This window comes from Anser brachyrhynchus (genome assembly GCF_964034855.1).
Source record: "Anser brachyrhynchus genome assembly, chromosome: 1".
NCBI classification, from domain to species: domain Eukaryota; kingdom Metazoa; phylum Chordata; class Aves; order Anseriformes; family Anatidae; genus Anser; species Anser brachyrhynchus.
The window spans coordinates 72,187,987-72,204,640 of record NC_137694.1 but is presented as its reverse complement, the minus strand read 5'-3'; the positions used below and the strand labels follow the sequence as shown (position 1 = coordinate 72,204,640).

The 16,654-nt window shown below is 44.2% G+C and overlaps 2 protein-coding genes across 2 annotated transcripts in view; one reads left to right on the top strand and one right to left on the bottom strand.

Annotated features, from left to right (window-relative positions):
- Nucleotides 1–1,890: 1,890 nt before the first annotated feature.
- LOC308187613 (polycystin family receptor for egg jelly-like) lies at nt 1,891–8,821 on the bottom strand (the record flags this gene model as incomplete). Its single annotated transcript, XM_080575752.1, has 1 exon — nt 1,891–8,821. One exon carries the CDS (start codon nt 8,819–8,821, stop codon nt 1,955–1,957), a length of 6,867 nt encoding a protein of 2,288 aa, XP_080431878.1. The 3' UTR covers nt 1,891–1,954.
- LOC308187606 (tetratricopeptide repeat protein 38-like) overlaps nt 8,820–16,654 on the top strand; it is a gene marked incomplete at its 5' end in the record, with an annotated part of 22,208 nt that continues 14,373 nt past the window's right edge. Inside the window, 7 exons of the mRNA XM_080575741.1 lie at nt 8,820–8,825; nt 8,924–9,067; nt 10,242–10,319; nt 10,939–11,020; nt 11,381–11,552; nt 13,522–13,695; nt 15,958–16,033. Of these exons, the coding sequence (XP_080431867.1) occupies nt 8,820–8,825; nt 8,924–9,067; nt 10,242–10,319; nt 10,939–11,020; nt 11,381–11,552; nt 13,522–13,695; nt 15,958–16,033 (732 nt within the window). The remainder of the gene's footprint in view (nt 8,826–8,923; nt 9,068–10,241; nt 10,320–10,938; nt 11,021–11,380; nt 11,553–13,521; nt 13,696–15,957; nt 16,034–16,654) is intronic.

The window sequence follows — 16,654 nt, the reverse complement described above, 5'->3', positions numbered from 1 at the left end:
CCAAGATTAAGCTGGGTAAGGAAATGCTGAATGTAGATGAGATGAGGGAGAAGCACGTTAGGCTTGCCCAAATCTGAGACATCAAGCAGCGTAAGCCTTGAGAAGCTGGTGAAATTGCAAAGATGCTGGGAAGAGCAAAAATGAAAGTCAGGGCTTTTGTTTTCAAACAAATTTCATCAGCCACCTTGTCTTTTTAGCTCTGCTATTAATTTTTGCCTGTTCCACTGAGAAAACCAACAGTGTTCATTACAACCCACTTATTCAGAACCAGTTCTCTGAACCAGACCTGCCCCTGGCCAGAGCTGATCCAGTGAGCGATGTTGGTTGTGCATCTGTGGGAGCAGATTTAATAAAGGGAAAAAACTGCTGCAAAACAGCAGCTGGGAGGGAGGAGTGAGAAGCAGCTGTGCAGACCCCAAGGTCAGTGCAGAAGGAGGGCAGGATGTGCTTCAGGTGCCAGAGCAGAATTTCTCCTGCAGCCTGTGGAGAGGTCCCTGGTGGAGCAGGCTCTTCCCCTGCAGCCCATGGGTCCCATGGCAGAGCAGATCTACACGCTGCAGCCCATGGAGGAGCCCCCGGTGGAGCAGGTGGATGTGGCCTGGAGGAGGCTGCGGCCCATGGAGACCTTTTCAGTCTCCAAGGTTCAGAAACAATTATTTTATCATCTGCCAAACAGATGATTTTTATGCTTGCGGACCTTGATCCACAAAGTTAGTGAAAGAGATAGACAAGAACAAGCTGCTCAACTCCCCTTTGCCCAAGGCTGGTGCTTATCAGTGATGCTGACAAGTCCGGCTGTTCTCCCCAATCAGGAAGGTGTGTTCACAGACTTTGTGATTTCTCTCACGCGGTCAGCTGCCTCCTTGAAGAAATCAAGGTGGTGCATCGCTGGCCATAGAACAAGCCTGGCTATCTATGCTGTGATCCTTCTGTATTCAAAGTAAACTGTGTGGAAAATTCCCCAGTCTTATGAATAAGAATTTTTTTCTAAGTGTACCAGCAAGGTTCTTTTTGTTTTTTCTGCCTGCATATGGCAAGATCAATTTTCAAAACCACTCGTTTTTGTTTTTTTGTTGTTGTTGTTGTTGTTGTTGTTTTCTTGTTGTTTCGTTTTGTTTTCTCAGTTAAATAATGTACCAATAGTTTGTAAAAACCCAAAGGGTAGTACCAAGGAAGCTGCATGAGTAGGTAGTTTTGTCAGTGCTTTTGATGGTAAGCCCACTTTTTCTAACAAAATGCAGGCCTACATTTAGATAATAGTACTAATAAATAAATAATAATATATAGTAAGGAGGAAGCGAGTCTTTGTTATAGGTGGTCCCACAGGGATCAACTGTATCACCAGCAGAGGGTGAAGTGTGTCGTTGCAGTTGCATTTTGTAAAGTATACTTCTGCGGATATAAGGAGCATCTGACTGGTAGTTTTCCACTCCTTTCCTGTGTGTTTTGTTTTTGATGAGAGCAAAGCAAGTTCTCCATCTTGCCTGTAGCAGTTTACCTTGGTTAGTCTTCATCTACAGATTGTAATATACTGACTGGTATGGGGATAGAGTTTTAAAATACACAATTCTACTAAAAGAAAAAAAAAATGAGGCTCTATAAAATGGTATTCTGCAGCCAAATGTTAATGCCCAGAAGTTAGATGTTAACGAAGCCATCTGCCTGCAAATACAAATGCAGCGATATGAATAATTTTAATTGTCAGGTCATACCATGTTAAATTCTCAGCACAATTTCTCTCAGCTGAGAAACTCTAAGCACAATCAGTAGCAAGGGGTTGAATGTTAAAACATACAAAAAAAAGATATGAAAATAAAATAATAATAATAATTTATTATGAAAATAATATTATGAAAATAAAAGTATTTATGAACATTTATTTGAAACATAAGTGTAACAGTAAACATAAGTATTACAGAGTACAGTTGACCTGGAATATGAAATCTTGCATTGTTCATATGACAAGATAAACCATTTTTTTTCCTTTTATTTTTCTGTTCTTGAGGCCTAAATGTTGCTGACATCTCTTCTGAGGCTGGCCATAGAGCACGCTGTGAAAAAGATTGGGTTCACTTGCTTTGGCTGTTCTACAGATCAGATAACACAGTATCTTTCTAAGCATTTGTAATACAAAAGCAACTGCTTGGGCTTCATCAGATGGTTCTTCATATACAGGTTGTTTCATATCTCTGTAGGTAGATATAATAACAGCTTGGAAAAGATTGATAAAAAGACAGATCATCACGAACATGAAAGAGGCTAGGAACAGACCACCCAGCAACCTGTTGGAATAAAAGTCAGTATCTCTGAAAGCTAAAACACTGTAAGAGAATATAGTCTGAGCTGAGCGAATCATACTATTGTAATTGTCATCATGCTGGCCAAACACAAGGTAGCCAAAGGCCATAAATACAAAGAGGTACACCACCAATACAAGAGCCATAGAGAAGATTACAGGAAGAGCTGTCATGATTGATCGCTGTGCCAGGTGCACATCATAAAAGAATTGAGAATATTTTAGAGTTCTCAAAACTACAAGAAATGCCAAGAAGCCCATAGTAATCCTTAAAATCTGATCTAAATGACAAACTGCATGAAAAGGAATGAAATCATTTGGGTGAAGTAAGTAGAACTTCACTATATCAGCTCCCATCTTAAACTTTAGGACCCTTAAAAGAACAAAAAGGAGGAATGTTGATACTAAGCCAAAATTAATTAAGTTAGAAGGGGTTTTAGTATTTTTTTTCCCTCGCACAATGATGTAAAGGCCATCTCCAATGTAAATGAACAGAAAGGCAACAAAAACAACAAAAAGCAGTTGTTGACCTTTTGTTTGCTGATGAAAAATGGGGAGTGCAAAAGAGCGTACTGACAAACTTGGTTTTATGATCCCCAGGTGCGAAAGTTCAAATATGACTGAGATACTGCAGAAGAGCTGCACATCGGAGTTAAATGTAGTTAGTTCAATGATCAGAGCCCACGTATCTTCATCGATCCAATGACTCTTTTGCAGCAAATCCAGCCTTGTTGTTGAATTATGTCTTCCTTCTTCGGGGAAAAAGTAAAAGGTGTAACCTCCGGATTTGTATGTGTGCAAATTGCCAAATGAGTAATAACTCCACGGAGTCCTGTTTGGCTGGTAAGTAAACCCAAGCCGACTGCTGGCATCCTTGGAAACAGACTGGTTGGAAATCTTTGACCAACTGCCAGCATAGTCACCTTTCTCTTCAGTGTCCCTGCCGTATTTGTGAAGACAGTGGCTTTCGCTGATCACAAATTTATTTACAAAGCTGTGAGGATGGAAACATTTTTTCTCAGTCTGTTTAGCCCGTATTTGCCTCATCCTAGGCAAACCAATAATTTTGGACCAGCTCTCAGGAAGGAAGGAAGGCTGAACGTTGTTGTGGATCAAGGGCAAGAAGATATCATCCATCCACGTGTAAATATCTTCTATCTTGTCCACAGGGGAGAGTCTGGGAGAGAACTGGTTCTGAATAAATTGGTTGTAGTGAAAAACGTTGGTGTTCTCACTGGAATAGGCAAAATGTAATACCAGAGCTAAAAAGACAAGGTGGCTAATGAAATCTCGTATGAAAATGAAAGCCTTGGCTTTAATTTTTGCCCTTTTCAGCATCTTTGCAATTTCATCAGCTTCTAAAGGCTTATACTGCTTGGTGCCTCTGATTTGGGCAAGTTTAAAGCGCTTCTCCCTCATCTCATCTTCACTCAGTGTTTCCTTGTCCAGCTTAATCTCAGAATGATTTTCCTGAGTTAACCATGGAATGTTTTCACAGCATTTAGGACGAAGTGTATTCAAAGCTGAGTAACAAACAATTTTTAGGACAGAAAGGAAAAACACATTCTGAATAAAGGAGGCTGCTGATGCCAAAAACCACTCCATTGAAGTCTGGTAGCCGTAAGACAAACCATACAGTACAATGAAAAATGACGATACACCAGTTACAGCTATAACCAATGCCCACGAGAGGTAGACGCACCACCAACAAAAAACCACCTGTGGTGTCTTGCGAAAGGGCCTGGAGGTGACATTTAGCGGCTTGATTTCTTTCAAAAAGTTGCCCCCTTCTTCTGCAGAGTTTTTATTGAAACTGGAATTGGATGGTGGCCCTCTCTGCAAGGCCTGAGCCTTTGGAGGGGAATTCTTTTTGGCCGTCTGCTCCTCAGCTCCAGTTGCATTTGCATCTCTTTCAGAAACGGGGGAGTTGCTCCAGTTCTGGGGAGCTCGTTGGTTGCTCGTCCTTTGGTGAGGCAGCGGGCCCTGTGCATTGCTGGGACCAGGAAAGTTCTCCAGGGTATTATTATTCCTGGATTGTGCTGAAGTTTCTGAGAGGTACCATTTTTGCAAAGGTTCCTTCCAGTTTTTAAGCCTTCCAGAAAGGAGGGGTGGACTTCTGGTTGGGTCTTTCTGGGAATACTTAAATAAGGCAATGATAACCATCTCCACAGGCATCGTAACCAAAGCACATTCAATTCCTACTATTATCGATCTCAAGTACCTCAAGTGTATTGGAGATTGTTCTTCCTTGTCAGCATTAAAGAACATAATGTTAACGAGCAGCTTTAATAACAACATTGTTAAACATGAAGATAACCTTTGGAGCCTGGTGAAATTGCCATTAAGAACACGGGCAAAAATCGAGAGCCACAGATGGCCCTCTGTCAGACTATGGGAGAGATGGATCAAAAAGTAGTCCTTTCTGGGTAGGAGATCTTTGGGGTTTGTGACAAAAAATGTCCTTTCCAGTAAGCCATCTCCCTTGTCGAGAGAAAGCCACTTCCTGCACATAAAGAACCAGGTCTTCCGAGTGGACGTGTTTTCAACTTTGGCTCTGCTTAAGAACCATCCAGGAGATGGGCCTCTGTTATTGTGCCAGACCCTGAAGGCACAGATGTCTCCTAAGCGTTCCCTGGTAGTCAAGAGAAAGCAGTCAGTGCTTCCTTGACGGAAAGAAGGAACCTGTGGGTGCTGTAAGCAGTGGACATCGCTTGTGCCGTTCTGACCGATAAGCTGGAGAAAAACGTCAGCTTTGGTTCCAGCTCCCCAGCGACTGCCTGTGTATAAGGTGACCAAAAAGCTCTCTTTGTCCGAGGGGTCGTTGTCAGGCAGAACTATAATCTTGTCTTTGCTGGCCCTGTCAGCCCTGTCTTTTTGCATGGCCCAGATGGACAAGAGCAAGTAGACTGCAAGAACGAAGAGCACCGTTAAAAGTGTCACAGGATTTTTAGGGATGTCTGCTATGAGCATTTTCTCCAGGTCCACAGTGTTGGGAGTAACTATTACTTTGGCTGCCAGGAACCTGATGTCAAATGTGGATGTATTTGAGGCCACATGAACTGACAGGCTTCTGTGACTCTGCTTCATCTTGCAGATGCAGTGTACCCTCTGCCAGTCAGTCAAGGGGCCAAGCCTGCACAGGTCTTCCCTCCACTGATTTTGAACTCCACCCAGAAACAAGCACTGGTCACTGAAAATGTTGATGCTCACCAGCCCCGTGGTTGGATACCTTGCAAGGTAGGGCGTCAGCAAGACAATAGAGATGTTCTGACTCTCGGCACTACTTCCTTGAGCTGCAGCTTTCAGCAGTGACTCTGGGAGACAGATAACATAAGGAGCCTTGATGTTACAGTCTGCATTAGCCGTCTTGGTTTTGCTTGCAACCGTTGGCATATCGGGAAAAGAATCAAAAGAGGCTATGGGAAAAGCTTGAGTGATGTTTGTGTTTGTAAACACTACCACCTGGAAGGTCACTTTTAATTTTGTCAGGATTTGGACGTATATAATCTTGGTATTTCTGTTCACTTCAAGACTAAATCCTCCAGTAGTGTAGGTTTCTGTTCTATCAGGTCCCACTGCTAATGGAAAAGTTGATGATTCAGTATCCTTCCTTGCAATAAGAATGTCCGCTTCTTCAGGCAGGATCCCTTGCAGATCTCCATTAGCCTTGGTCTCTGCCATCTTGAAGCCCAAGACGGTTGTTGCAATTTCCGATGTGTAACCTAGCCATGGGAAAGGATTCTCATCAAACTCAAAAACTGCAGTGGAAATGACAGCGTTGCGGGGCAGACTTGAATTCTGTCCTTTTTGCAGTGTTGGATAGAAACAATTCCTGCAGGTTTCTGTGGCTGAGAACACATTGGTGACATTCCAGTTTTCATCCTTCTTCAAAGTGATGTTCCAGTTTTTCGTTTCCATGACAGTGTCTGTCTCTCCGGGGACTTTGCCCTGGAAAACTATCTCTGTTAAGTTTTCCATGATGGAGAAGACTTGCATGACTCCACCAACATTGACATTCCTGCGAGGCAGAAGAGCAGCCCTCAGGATGTTGGACAAGCACCTTAGTATTCCGCTGGTCTGAATTTCTGTTTGTTCAGACCAGTGGCTCTCATTCCTCTGTATTTTCAGCACTCTCGTTACTTCGGTCAGTTTTGTAATGGCAATCTCTTGTGAACGAATGTTCACTTCCTCCGGTTCCTCTGTGACTTGAAAAAGGGAGGCAACTACTTGGTTGATTTCCATCATGCTCTCAACCGAAATATTTAGAGCTGTTTTAATCAGGCTTTCCCGAAACTGAGCCTTGGGTATCTGGATTGTTGGTGCAGCTTTAATATAGTTGAGGACTGAGGCTGCAAGATAAGCCAAATAACCAGCATTAAAATAGTCTCCGGTCTGGAGATAAGCTGTCATGGGTGCGCTTAAACCGCTCACTGAGGCAAGCATTTCATGAAAGATGACAGCTAGTGGTCGACTCTTCACAGGGTTCTCCACTCGGATATATAAGCTCACTTGGGTAAATGCCCCAAGAGAATCACTGACTTGAACATACAGGGTCAAAGTAGACTTCCGAGAGGGCATGCCAACCGGCAGGAAAGATGGAGGAGTTCTAGGCTGATAGCCAATGTACAGAATGGTGCCAAAAGTGTTTTTCTCCACTGAGCTTATTTTGGCGGTCTGGGATACATCAGAAGCTACTATTACTTTATATGTCAGAGGTAAGTTGCTGTCGGAAAATCCATTGCACTGGACAACAAATTTAGTCCGAAAGGCTGTACCCCGGTGTGGGCTGATGCTGCACTTTCCAGCCCTGGGAGGAGAATTCACTCTGAATGCATATCTGTAGAGTGCTGACCCACCGCCCCGAGTGGTCACTTTTAAGAGCAGCGTGTATGACTGATGTGCAGTATTTGTAAAGGTCAGAGCATGTATAGAGAGGTAAGGACCAGACCTGCCCGTTGAAGTCCTGGAAGACCAGTCAAAGCGGATTTCGGTAGAGTTTTCCAAACAAAGGGACCAGAGGTAGACTGGCTGGCTCTTTGTTGGACAGTTTAGGCATTTTCCCAACAATGTAAACCTCTCCGTCGGAATGACAGTGCTGCCACAGTTCTCAAGGCATGCCACGGCCAGAAGAGGAGGGGAGCCAGGCTTCACGTCTACGGTCTGCTTGGCATAGCTCTTTCTACTGTCCTTCTGAATGACCAGAAGGAAGTGGTATGCAGCGTTTCCTGAGAGGAATTCTGGTGGCACTGCTTGAATGGAACCCGTAGGTGTTGGCCATTTCAAGTCCCTCTGGGAGTGATGACATTTCTGTCCTGCGCTAACTTTCATGGTCTCATAGTCCGACACCTTTTTAGTGCAGTACCAAGTAAACATGATTCCCTCGAGCACCTCCTGCGAATCGGGGTCGTAGGACGCGGAGCCATCAAGAGTCCAACGATCCGAGAAACCCACCGTCCGGTACGTGCCTCCAGCGATATTTGCCACTAGATCACTTCTCTCGATCTGAAGGAAAACTCTGTCCGTGCGACTGAAATATCTTTTAGTCCCAAGCACATACACTGTAGCAGTAAAATAAACCTGATACGTGCCGTAATTCAGAGTACAACCGGGGACAGTTAGCTGTACCGTGTCTGCACCGTGCAGGAAGGACACATTTAAAGGTTTGTCCCAGTCTGGATTCGTTTTCATGTCCGGAACAGCATAGAATATCCACTGCGGCTTTATAGACAAGCTGAGGCTGCAGTCTACTAGCACTCTGGCATACAGGTAGAAAGTCATGCCCCTTTTCTGATGTATGACAGACATGTGAAGAGGCTTTTGAATTATGACAGAGTTTAGCTTACAGGCTGCTGCCTGTCGAAGCACCGCCATTTCCATTGTTCTCGGGGTGCTATCACTGACCGCGAGCCTGAAGAGAGCTGGCACGAGTCCCCTCGGGGTGCCGCTCCCTTCTGCCACAAGTCCTGCGTCTTCTTCTGGGTGGAAGGGTGGTGCAGAGCGACGAACCAACCGTGGGGCACCTCCTCTGTGATTGCTGCACATGCCTGTGCTGTTGAGGACAGCACGTCTTGACAGCATCACGACACTGATGTTGCGGTGAAGACACGTGGGTGCCGAGCACAAACTGGACGAGCACTGCACCGTGACGAGGCCAGAGGCTGCGGGCAGAGGAACGTGTCCAGGCCTCGGGAGGCCTGTGTGCAGCGTGACCTGCCCTGCCCAGCCAGAGGTGCTCGTCGCTCGGGCTGAGTTGAGGTACCAGAGGCAGTGTGGTGGGGCTGGCGGCTGCATCCCTCCCTTCTCGGCCTTGGGTCCCGCTCCTGGGGCCGGCTGGTAGCGCAGTGTCACAGTGCCGCTCCCCGGGCATGCAACGCAGCCCTGAGTGTCATGCCCTCGGGAGACGTGTACGTGAGGGCCCGGGCAGGTGAGCAGCAGCGGTGGTGGCTGCAGGCGGGGAGCAGGGGCTAGCAGGGCTTGGAGAAACAAGCCGAGCAGCGGAAGGAGGAGAGCAGGGTGCAGAGGCATGGCGGCAGCGCCCCGAGGGCCCCGGGGAGCACCGGCACTGCGGTCGGCAGGGCGGGAGCCAGCCGAAAAGCCCCAGCCGCCGGCGGGGTCTAACGGCCACAGCTCGGAACCCGCTCCGCGGAGCCCGGCCCCTGCCCCCCGGCCCCGGCGGCAGGGCAAGAAAGCCGCCGGGCTGCAGAGGCGCCCCGGGGCGGCCGGGCCCAGCGTGGCCGACAGGAGCAGTGCGCCCCACTGAGGGACTGCAAGGTCCGGCGGGGCGGAGGGGAGGGGAGCGGCGCGACCAGGGGCCGGGCCGGGCCGGGCCGGGCCGGGCCGGGCCGGAGGAGCCCCGGGGGTGCTGAGAGCCCACGGGGCAGCGTGGCCGGAGCCGGGGCCGGGGCCGGGGCTGGGGGAGAAAAGCAAAAAGCTCCTCTGGGTGCCGCAGGTTCTGCAGAGCACTGCGAAACGGCCGCACGGAACCAGAGGAATAAAGGGGATTGATCGCTCACAGCCGGTTGGCATGGCAGCAGAGACGCCGCTAGAAGGGAAAAGTCAGCAGGAAAGCAGCAGCAAGGGCAAGGCTTTGGTCTGGCCCAAAAGAGGAAAGGCAAAGCAGGAAAAGGAGTGGAGGCAATTGCACTTTCCTTCAGGAAGCCTGCCAGCAGACAGTCTGTTCTGGGTTTAGGGAGGAGGATGAGGGGAAATGAGCGCAGGAAACAGCAGAGCCAGCATGTGTGAAAAAGGAAGGTGATGGCTGCTTTACAAGCTCTTCGTCTACCTTGTACCTACTCGGCTCTCCTGGGTTTCATTCAGTCACAGATTCGTAGTCTCCCAGGCTTGTAAGGTGGACACTCAAGTACTAGAAGTGTTGGGATGTGAGCCTTTAAACCAATCAGTGAGAAAAGAAAGCGTTTGAGTACTGTTGGAAGAGATGTCTTTGCGAGGCTCTCTAAAAGTTTTGACAACTACAGTATTAGTTAGGTGAGTAAGTTGGGAAGGGAAGCCCCTAAGGTAGTGAGGTGACAAATGTGGTGGTTGTGTGGCCATCCTGTTTGGGAAAAGGCAGTATTGCTTTTGTATATAGAAACCTGGGGTCTTCCTTTCCCGTGTCACTGTTTCATACAAGGTGTATCTTCAGCAGAGGAACCAGCCCAAGTTTGTCTGCAGGGAGTTAAGTGTAGTCCTCACCTTGTAAGGTATAAATTGTAGAATTTGAAAGGCTGTATAATTTTTGGTTCTTTATCCCCACTGCTAACCCAACAAATTGAGATGTATGTACAGGTGCACAAAAAGTGTCTGCATCTGCTAACATTGTTCTCACAGCTTTTTCCTGTTTTGAAAAAAAAAATAAACAGTTGAAAAACATCAGAACATCACCACTTTTTAAAGTCTGTCATCTCAGTGTGTGAAATCCTTCATTTCTCATCTGTTTGTTGTGCAGGCCTGGCAGGATGCTGGACTTGGCCTGTCCACTGCTAGCAATGAAGCCTGTAAACTCTTTGATGCAGTGCTCACCCAGGTATGACGAAAAATGGGGTCTGAAGGGACTTGTGCATAAAACAGTCTTTGGTGTAGCTGATTTTTACATTCCTTAACAGCTGAAAGATTAGACAGAAGCTGTACTGAGTTTTGTTTCTTGAGGAAGGCATGATTAGGCAATCACAGTGTGTGTGTGTTTGTGTTCATGTATCTGCATTGGTTCTTTCCAGTAGCATGTGTGTTGGTTAGCTACTGGCTGTCAAGTCTGACAGGTAAGCTGTGGTCTCAGAAATGTTATGTTCTCACACGTGTTCTTCAAATCGGGCTGAATTCAGCCATTAGCAGTCAGCAGAAAACCCTCATAGCAGAGAGTGATGCCAAACACTGTAGCTGTGGGAGGGTAGTGTGCTCATCCCACTGGACCCTGGAGAATCAAACACTTGACATAAGCTGCACAGAGAACAAAGGCTGTTAGTTCTGCTGGTGGCCAGGCTACCTTAAAGAAAGCAGCTTCTGTGTTTTCTAACTGAGCTAATTGTATTTGAATGTAAAGGTTCTCTGCTATCATTTGTCTTGCTTCTGACTTTCACGTGGCTGGGAGAAGGAGAAGATGCCCAATGTCATTGGGGATTCCTTGACACAGTCTCTCTCTTTTACAGTATGCAACCTGGGCCAATGATGAGGGTCTCGGGGGTATTGAGGGATGTCTCTCCAAGCTAAAAGCAGCAGATCCAAATTTTAGTAAGTATAATCTTTAATGGTTAGTATGGAAAGTGTTGCATAATTCCTTGCCTCTTTGTGTTAACCGTGCTTCATTTAGGCAAGTGGGAAGCAGTGGGTTGCAGAACTCTGTAAAGATTCTTTATAGTCAAGAGCAGGCTGGGATGATGTGTTTGGTTTTGTGTTTTTCTTTTCATTTGAAGTCTTCTTAAATGCTTATCATGAAAGGCCTAGAAAACTTCAGGCTTATAAGCCTTTCTGTCCCCTGTCACTACAGATCAGTCCCATTTTAAAACAAAACAAAACTGTGTTAATGCTTATGTAGAGATGAGTTTCCTACAGTTCTGTATGGCTCAAGTTGTAATGGGCTGGTTTCTCTAGCAATGGGACATGTCATCGCTAATGGTTTGGAGTTGATTGGTACTGGAAGTTCAGTGCGGCTCAACAAAGAGCTGGACAGTGCAATGAGAACAATGATGACACTGTCAAAATCCCAGCCTCTGAGTGAGCGGGAGAAGCTTCACGTATCAGCGCTGGACATGTTTGCCCATGGGTAAGTGTCTAGACCTATGGGGAAGGGGACAGGAGCTGGTTTTGTCATTCAGAATCTCCTTGCTGTTGCTGTGTACCGCCTTAGCACGTGTCCCGCTTGCTCTTCTGTTGTCGCTTTCCTCACATGTAAAGGACTGGGAAGAGTTTTAGCTACCACAGGTAGAGGTGATGCTGGGGAGTGGTGTTGCCTAGCTGTCTAGCTAGACAACTAGCGAAGGATCAATGTGCAATGTTGGTGGCTGTGCTGAAATTTATCTCCCCAACCTGTATCACCATGACTAGTTTGCCATCAGAACCGTAGGAGGAAAAGTGCTGTATGGCCTCTCTTAAAGCATGAAGCACTCCTTGTTTTAAATCTGTCTTAGATCTGTCAGTGGAGTAAATGGTTTAGAACTAAGATACTTAATATTTAAGTACTCTGATGTCCAGTATAATATAATACAGACTTGGACCCACAGAAGCAAAGTCTATAACAGACCTTTCTTCTCCTCTCTGTTGTCTTCCTATGTCAAAAAAGATTTCCTCTGAAAAATGGGATATGGCAGTGTCAGAAGTGCTGTAAAGACTTACTGTTCCATTGAATATGATGAATTTATTTGCACTGTAGAAAGTATTGGCTAATCATTCACTTGCATTATTCGTCAAACAAACAGGTGAACATGGGTTTACCTCATGTATTTTGTAGCAAAGGTAAAGAGGAAGCTACCGAAGCCGTTACTATGGGATCAATTCCCACTAGAGGAGAGGGAAGATATCTGTGTGCATGTGAAGCTAGATTAATTATTGAGTCATAGAATCATTTAGGTTGGAAAAGATGTTCAAAATCATCAAGTCCGACCGTCAGCCTGACCTGCCAAGTCCCATCACTAAGCCAGGTCCTTTAGTGAGACATCCACAGGTTTCTTAAATACCTCCGGGGATGGGGACTCCAGCACTTCCCTAGGCAAGCTGTTCCAATGGTTGACCACCCTCTGTGTGAATAAATTCTTCCTAGTATCCAAACTAAACATCTTGAGACCATTTGCACAAATTTGTTGCACATTGCACAACTTGAGACGATTTTGTTGAGTTCTATCGCTTGTTACCTGAGAAAAGAGACCAACTTCCTCCTTGCTGCAGCCTCCTTTCAGGTAATTGTAGAGAGCCAAGACTCCTCCCCTCCTCCTTCTTTTCTCCAGACTAAATAGCCCCAGTTCCCTCAGTCACTGCTCATAAATCTGTTCTCATCCCTTCAGCAGCTTCGTTCTCCTCTGCACACACTCCATCAACTCAGTATACTTCTTGAAGTGGGCGGGTCCAAACCTGAAAACAGTACTCAAGGTGTGGTGTCACCAGTGCCAAGTACAAAGGGACAATTACTCCTCTAGTGTTTCTGGCCACGCTATTCCTGATGGAAGCCAAGTTGCCATTGGCCTTGTTGGCCACCTGGGCACATTGCTGGCTCATGTTTAGCCAGCTGTCAACCAGCACCCCTAGTTCCTTTCCTGATGAACAACTTTCCAGCCACTCTTCCCCAAGCCTATCCCACTGCATGGGGTTGTTACAACCCAAGTGCAGCACCTGGCATTTAGCTTTGTTGCATGTCATACAGTTGGGCTCAGCACATTGATTTGGCCTACCCAGATCACTCTACAGAGCCTTCCTACCCTCAAGCAGATAACAGCAGGACTCTGTTCAACACCATAGGAAAATCTTTAGATTTATGGTTGAGCTTCTGTTTTTTTCTGTGCAGTTTACAGCTTGTTTTTTTAACACAAGAATATTTATTTTATATTATTTCCCAGAAAGTACTCAGTGAAGATAATGTCATTGTTTCTTACAGAAGAAACATCCTTAAATTCCTTCAAGAAAAAAAAAAAGTCTTTTGATGTTGAATTTTCTCTTTTTCAGAATAGCATGAGTTTAGAACTAACCGTAGAGTCGGGTTTGTGTGCCTTCTTTCAGCGTTCACAATATTTCTATATTTCTAGCCAGCTCCCCAAAGCTTGTGATCTATGGGAACAGATTCTGCAGAGCCATCCGACGGACTTGCTAGCCCTCAAATTTTCCCAGGACACTTATTTCTACCTGGGATATCATATACAAATGCGAGACTCTGTTGCACGGGTTTTTCCTTTCTGGACACCTGATGTTCCTCTAAGCAGGTAGGTCATGCTTCGTTTTAAAAATAGGTCTTTATCTGGTGTAATGTATACATGCTTTGTCTTTTTAACTTCAAACACATCTGAAGGATAGGCTCTGTTGAACAAAGACGTAGAAAAGATCACAGGCTTGTAAGTGAAGTCAAGTGAATTATAGACACCTGGAACATCTCTCCTGTATCCCTGCTGATACTGTTAGTGATTTTTTGGTTTGTTTGTTTTAGAAGTGAGCTTTAGGTCAGTTAGTAATTTTTGCTAGCAAATGTGGCACATCATGTACCACATAGGATAGTTTTTGTTTGTTTGTTTTATTTCTTATTTATTTTATTTAGTTAGTTAAGTCCTGAAAGTTTTGGTTTCCCAAGGTTAATTCGGGGTAATCTGAATCTACTGACAAGCAGTTAATTGATAAAAACAATTACTTGGGGATAATTTTTTTAATTATTTTTAAGACCTGTTAAATTACTTGAAAGCTGCTAACTTTATGTAAAAATCTGCATCAAATTATACATCAGCACATACATTTAACATTTAGAAATAGAATAGACCCTCCATAGTCAAACATAATTTTCTAAATATTCTGTGAATATTTATGTAGACCCATGCTCTGTATCTTGATATCCAGTACAATCTTTTCTCTTTTTCTCTTCTACAAGCTCTGTAAAGAATATAGACTGAATGTTAACATAATAATGAATCTAAGGCACCCCACAAAATGTCTCATTTTTCCAGCAGTGTTATCTCAATTTAGAAAAAAACAAAATACTTTGTTTCTCTTAACTACAGTATGCTGATGTCATTTGTTGGGGAAGTAAGACTCCTTAGCAGTTTTGACTGCATTTTTGTATTTTTTTCTGGACACAGTGTTACAGAAGTGCACTTGTTGTCCACTTAAATGTAAAGCAACAGGAAGTACCCATATATTAAACATTTCTTGAAGTATAGAAATCCGGCAGGTATCCCATGTCCTCAATCTGACAGGCATGTAGAGTTTCGTATGAATTGATACCTTGGCCAAAAAAAAAAATCAACCTTTATTCCTCTCAAACCATGAAATAAATCAGGTGCAATGTACCCCACATGTTTTAGTAGATTTTTTCTGCCTCCTGAGTTTAAAACCAAAACTCCAGCAGATACTTTGAGAAACAGAGATGTATCCTGTGGTGTTTTGCAATCTACAAATCTGCAAATACAATAGCAGTTAAATATTTCTTAAAATGACCGCATCGTGTACATGCACAGAAGCATATAACTTCCCTAATTTTCCTTTACATTGGGCTTTTATTGCTTAATGGGGATGCCTTGTGACATTAGAATGATGTTAACCAGTTTTAAAGAGCCACTTCACTTAAAGGCACTTACCTATAGTTCCGTCGGCACTGGAGAAAGTGCAGAAGACTACAGTCATATGCGTTGCCTTTGAGATATTCAGATAATTTTGGTGGCAGTATTTTCTTGCTTCTGACCATCAAATTTTGCATTTTTATGAATGTTACAGAGATCAGATTCTTCTCTGCAACTCTAAATTCCAGTTTATCCAAAGATGTAAATGTCAGCTCTCAAAACACTGGTGATGTGCATTTTGTTCCTGATTTCCATGCTGGTGTCTGTTGGTCTCTCATTTCCTATGAGAGCTAGCTTATTGTTCTGTATTCTGCAAGCTTGAACCCTTTGAATCCTACAATTAGGAGTGTGGCTTACCACCAGCAGCAGCAGCCTGGCAGTGAGTTTTTTCCATCTCCAGCCTGTTGGATTGGGAGAGCCAGAATAGCCACTTTATACAAACCAGAAAGTGTTTTGACACATTCCCACTCACCGTTTCTAACTGTAAATCTTAAGTCACTTGTGGGTGCTTTTTTTTTCCCCTGTTGGTAAAACTCAGTTTGCTTCAGAATGTGTTGAATTTGAAAAATGCTAATGGTGGTTTAGACTACCTACAGAAAAGTAGACATTGAGTCTAAATATTGTCTACATACTCTACAATTCAGAATCAAAAATGCAGTGTTCTCAGTTCCATGTGATGCTCTGGCTAACACAATAAATAGATTACACGTTTTTAGTATACATGTTGGGCACGAAGAAGAGTTGGTCTTTTGTTAAAGAGACACATTTAAAATAGATGGGATCTGAGCTCTTTGCATGGTTCAATATAAAGTGCATTGTAAGGACTGTTTTGAGTTAAATGTATGTTCTGGTATGTTTTTCAATCCTATCTTAAATCTAGTTCTAACTGGATGAAGCATTATTCGTTTCTCTTTTGCTTAGCTACGTTAAGGGCTACTATTCTTTTGGACTCATGGAAACAAACCTTTTTGATCGTGCTGAGAAGCTTGCCCTTGAGGTAAACGGCCTGTTATTGATGGTAAAACGTTTTAGAATTCTTAGTCATGCTCCTTATCTCTGGGTGATGTTTTGTGCAGATACTATAAACTGACTTCGTCATCCCAGTTGTTAAGAGAAGTAGCAAAGAGATAAAGTTTAGCATGGAAATTCTCACAATTTCACAAGGAACTGTTGATTAATATTCCTTAGAAAGATTCCTATATCTATGCCATACCATGGCAATTTCATCTTAACTGTATTTCCTTCATTTCCTTATAACCGTGCCATGTGAGATGGTATCAAAACAGCTGTCTAAAATCCATGTATATCCCATTTTCTGTTTCCCCCATGTATAATTGTCTGTTTACTCCTATTAAAGAATGTTAGATTGGCTTGATGTAGTTTGCTCTTGACAATCCACCCTGTTTGGGTTCCTCCTCCATTTTTTTTCCAGATGCATATTCATGGATTATTGAGCAATTAAGCCTACAATGTTCCTGGGGATCAAAATTACTTGGTGTGTTCCCTTTTTATGAAGACAGTAGTTATACCTGATTTTCTGCAGTCCTCAGGATTATCCCTGTCCTCCAGGAGTCTCAGATACAATTCATCTTTAATGGGTGTTTTTGCCAAGGTTCTG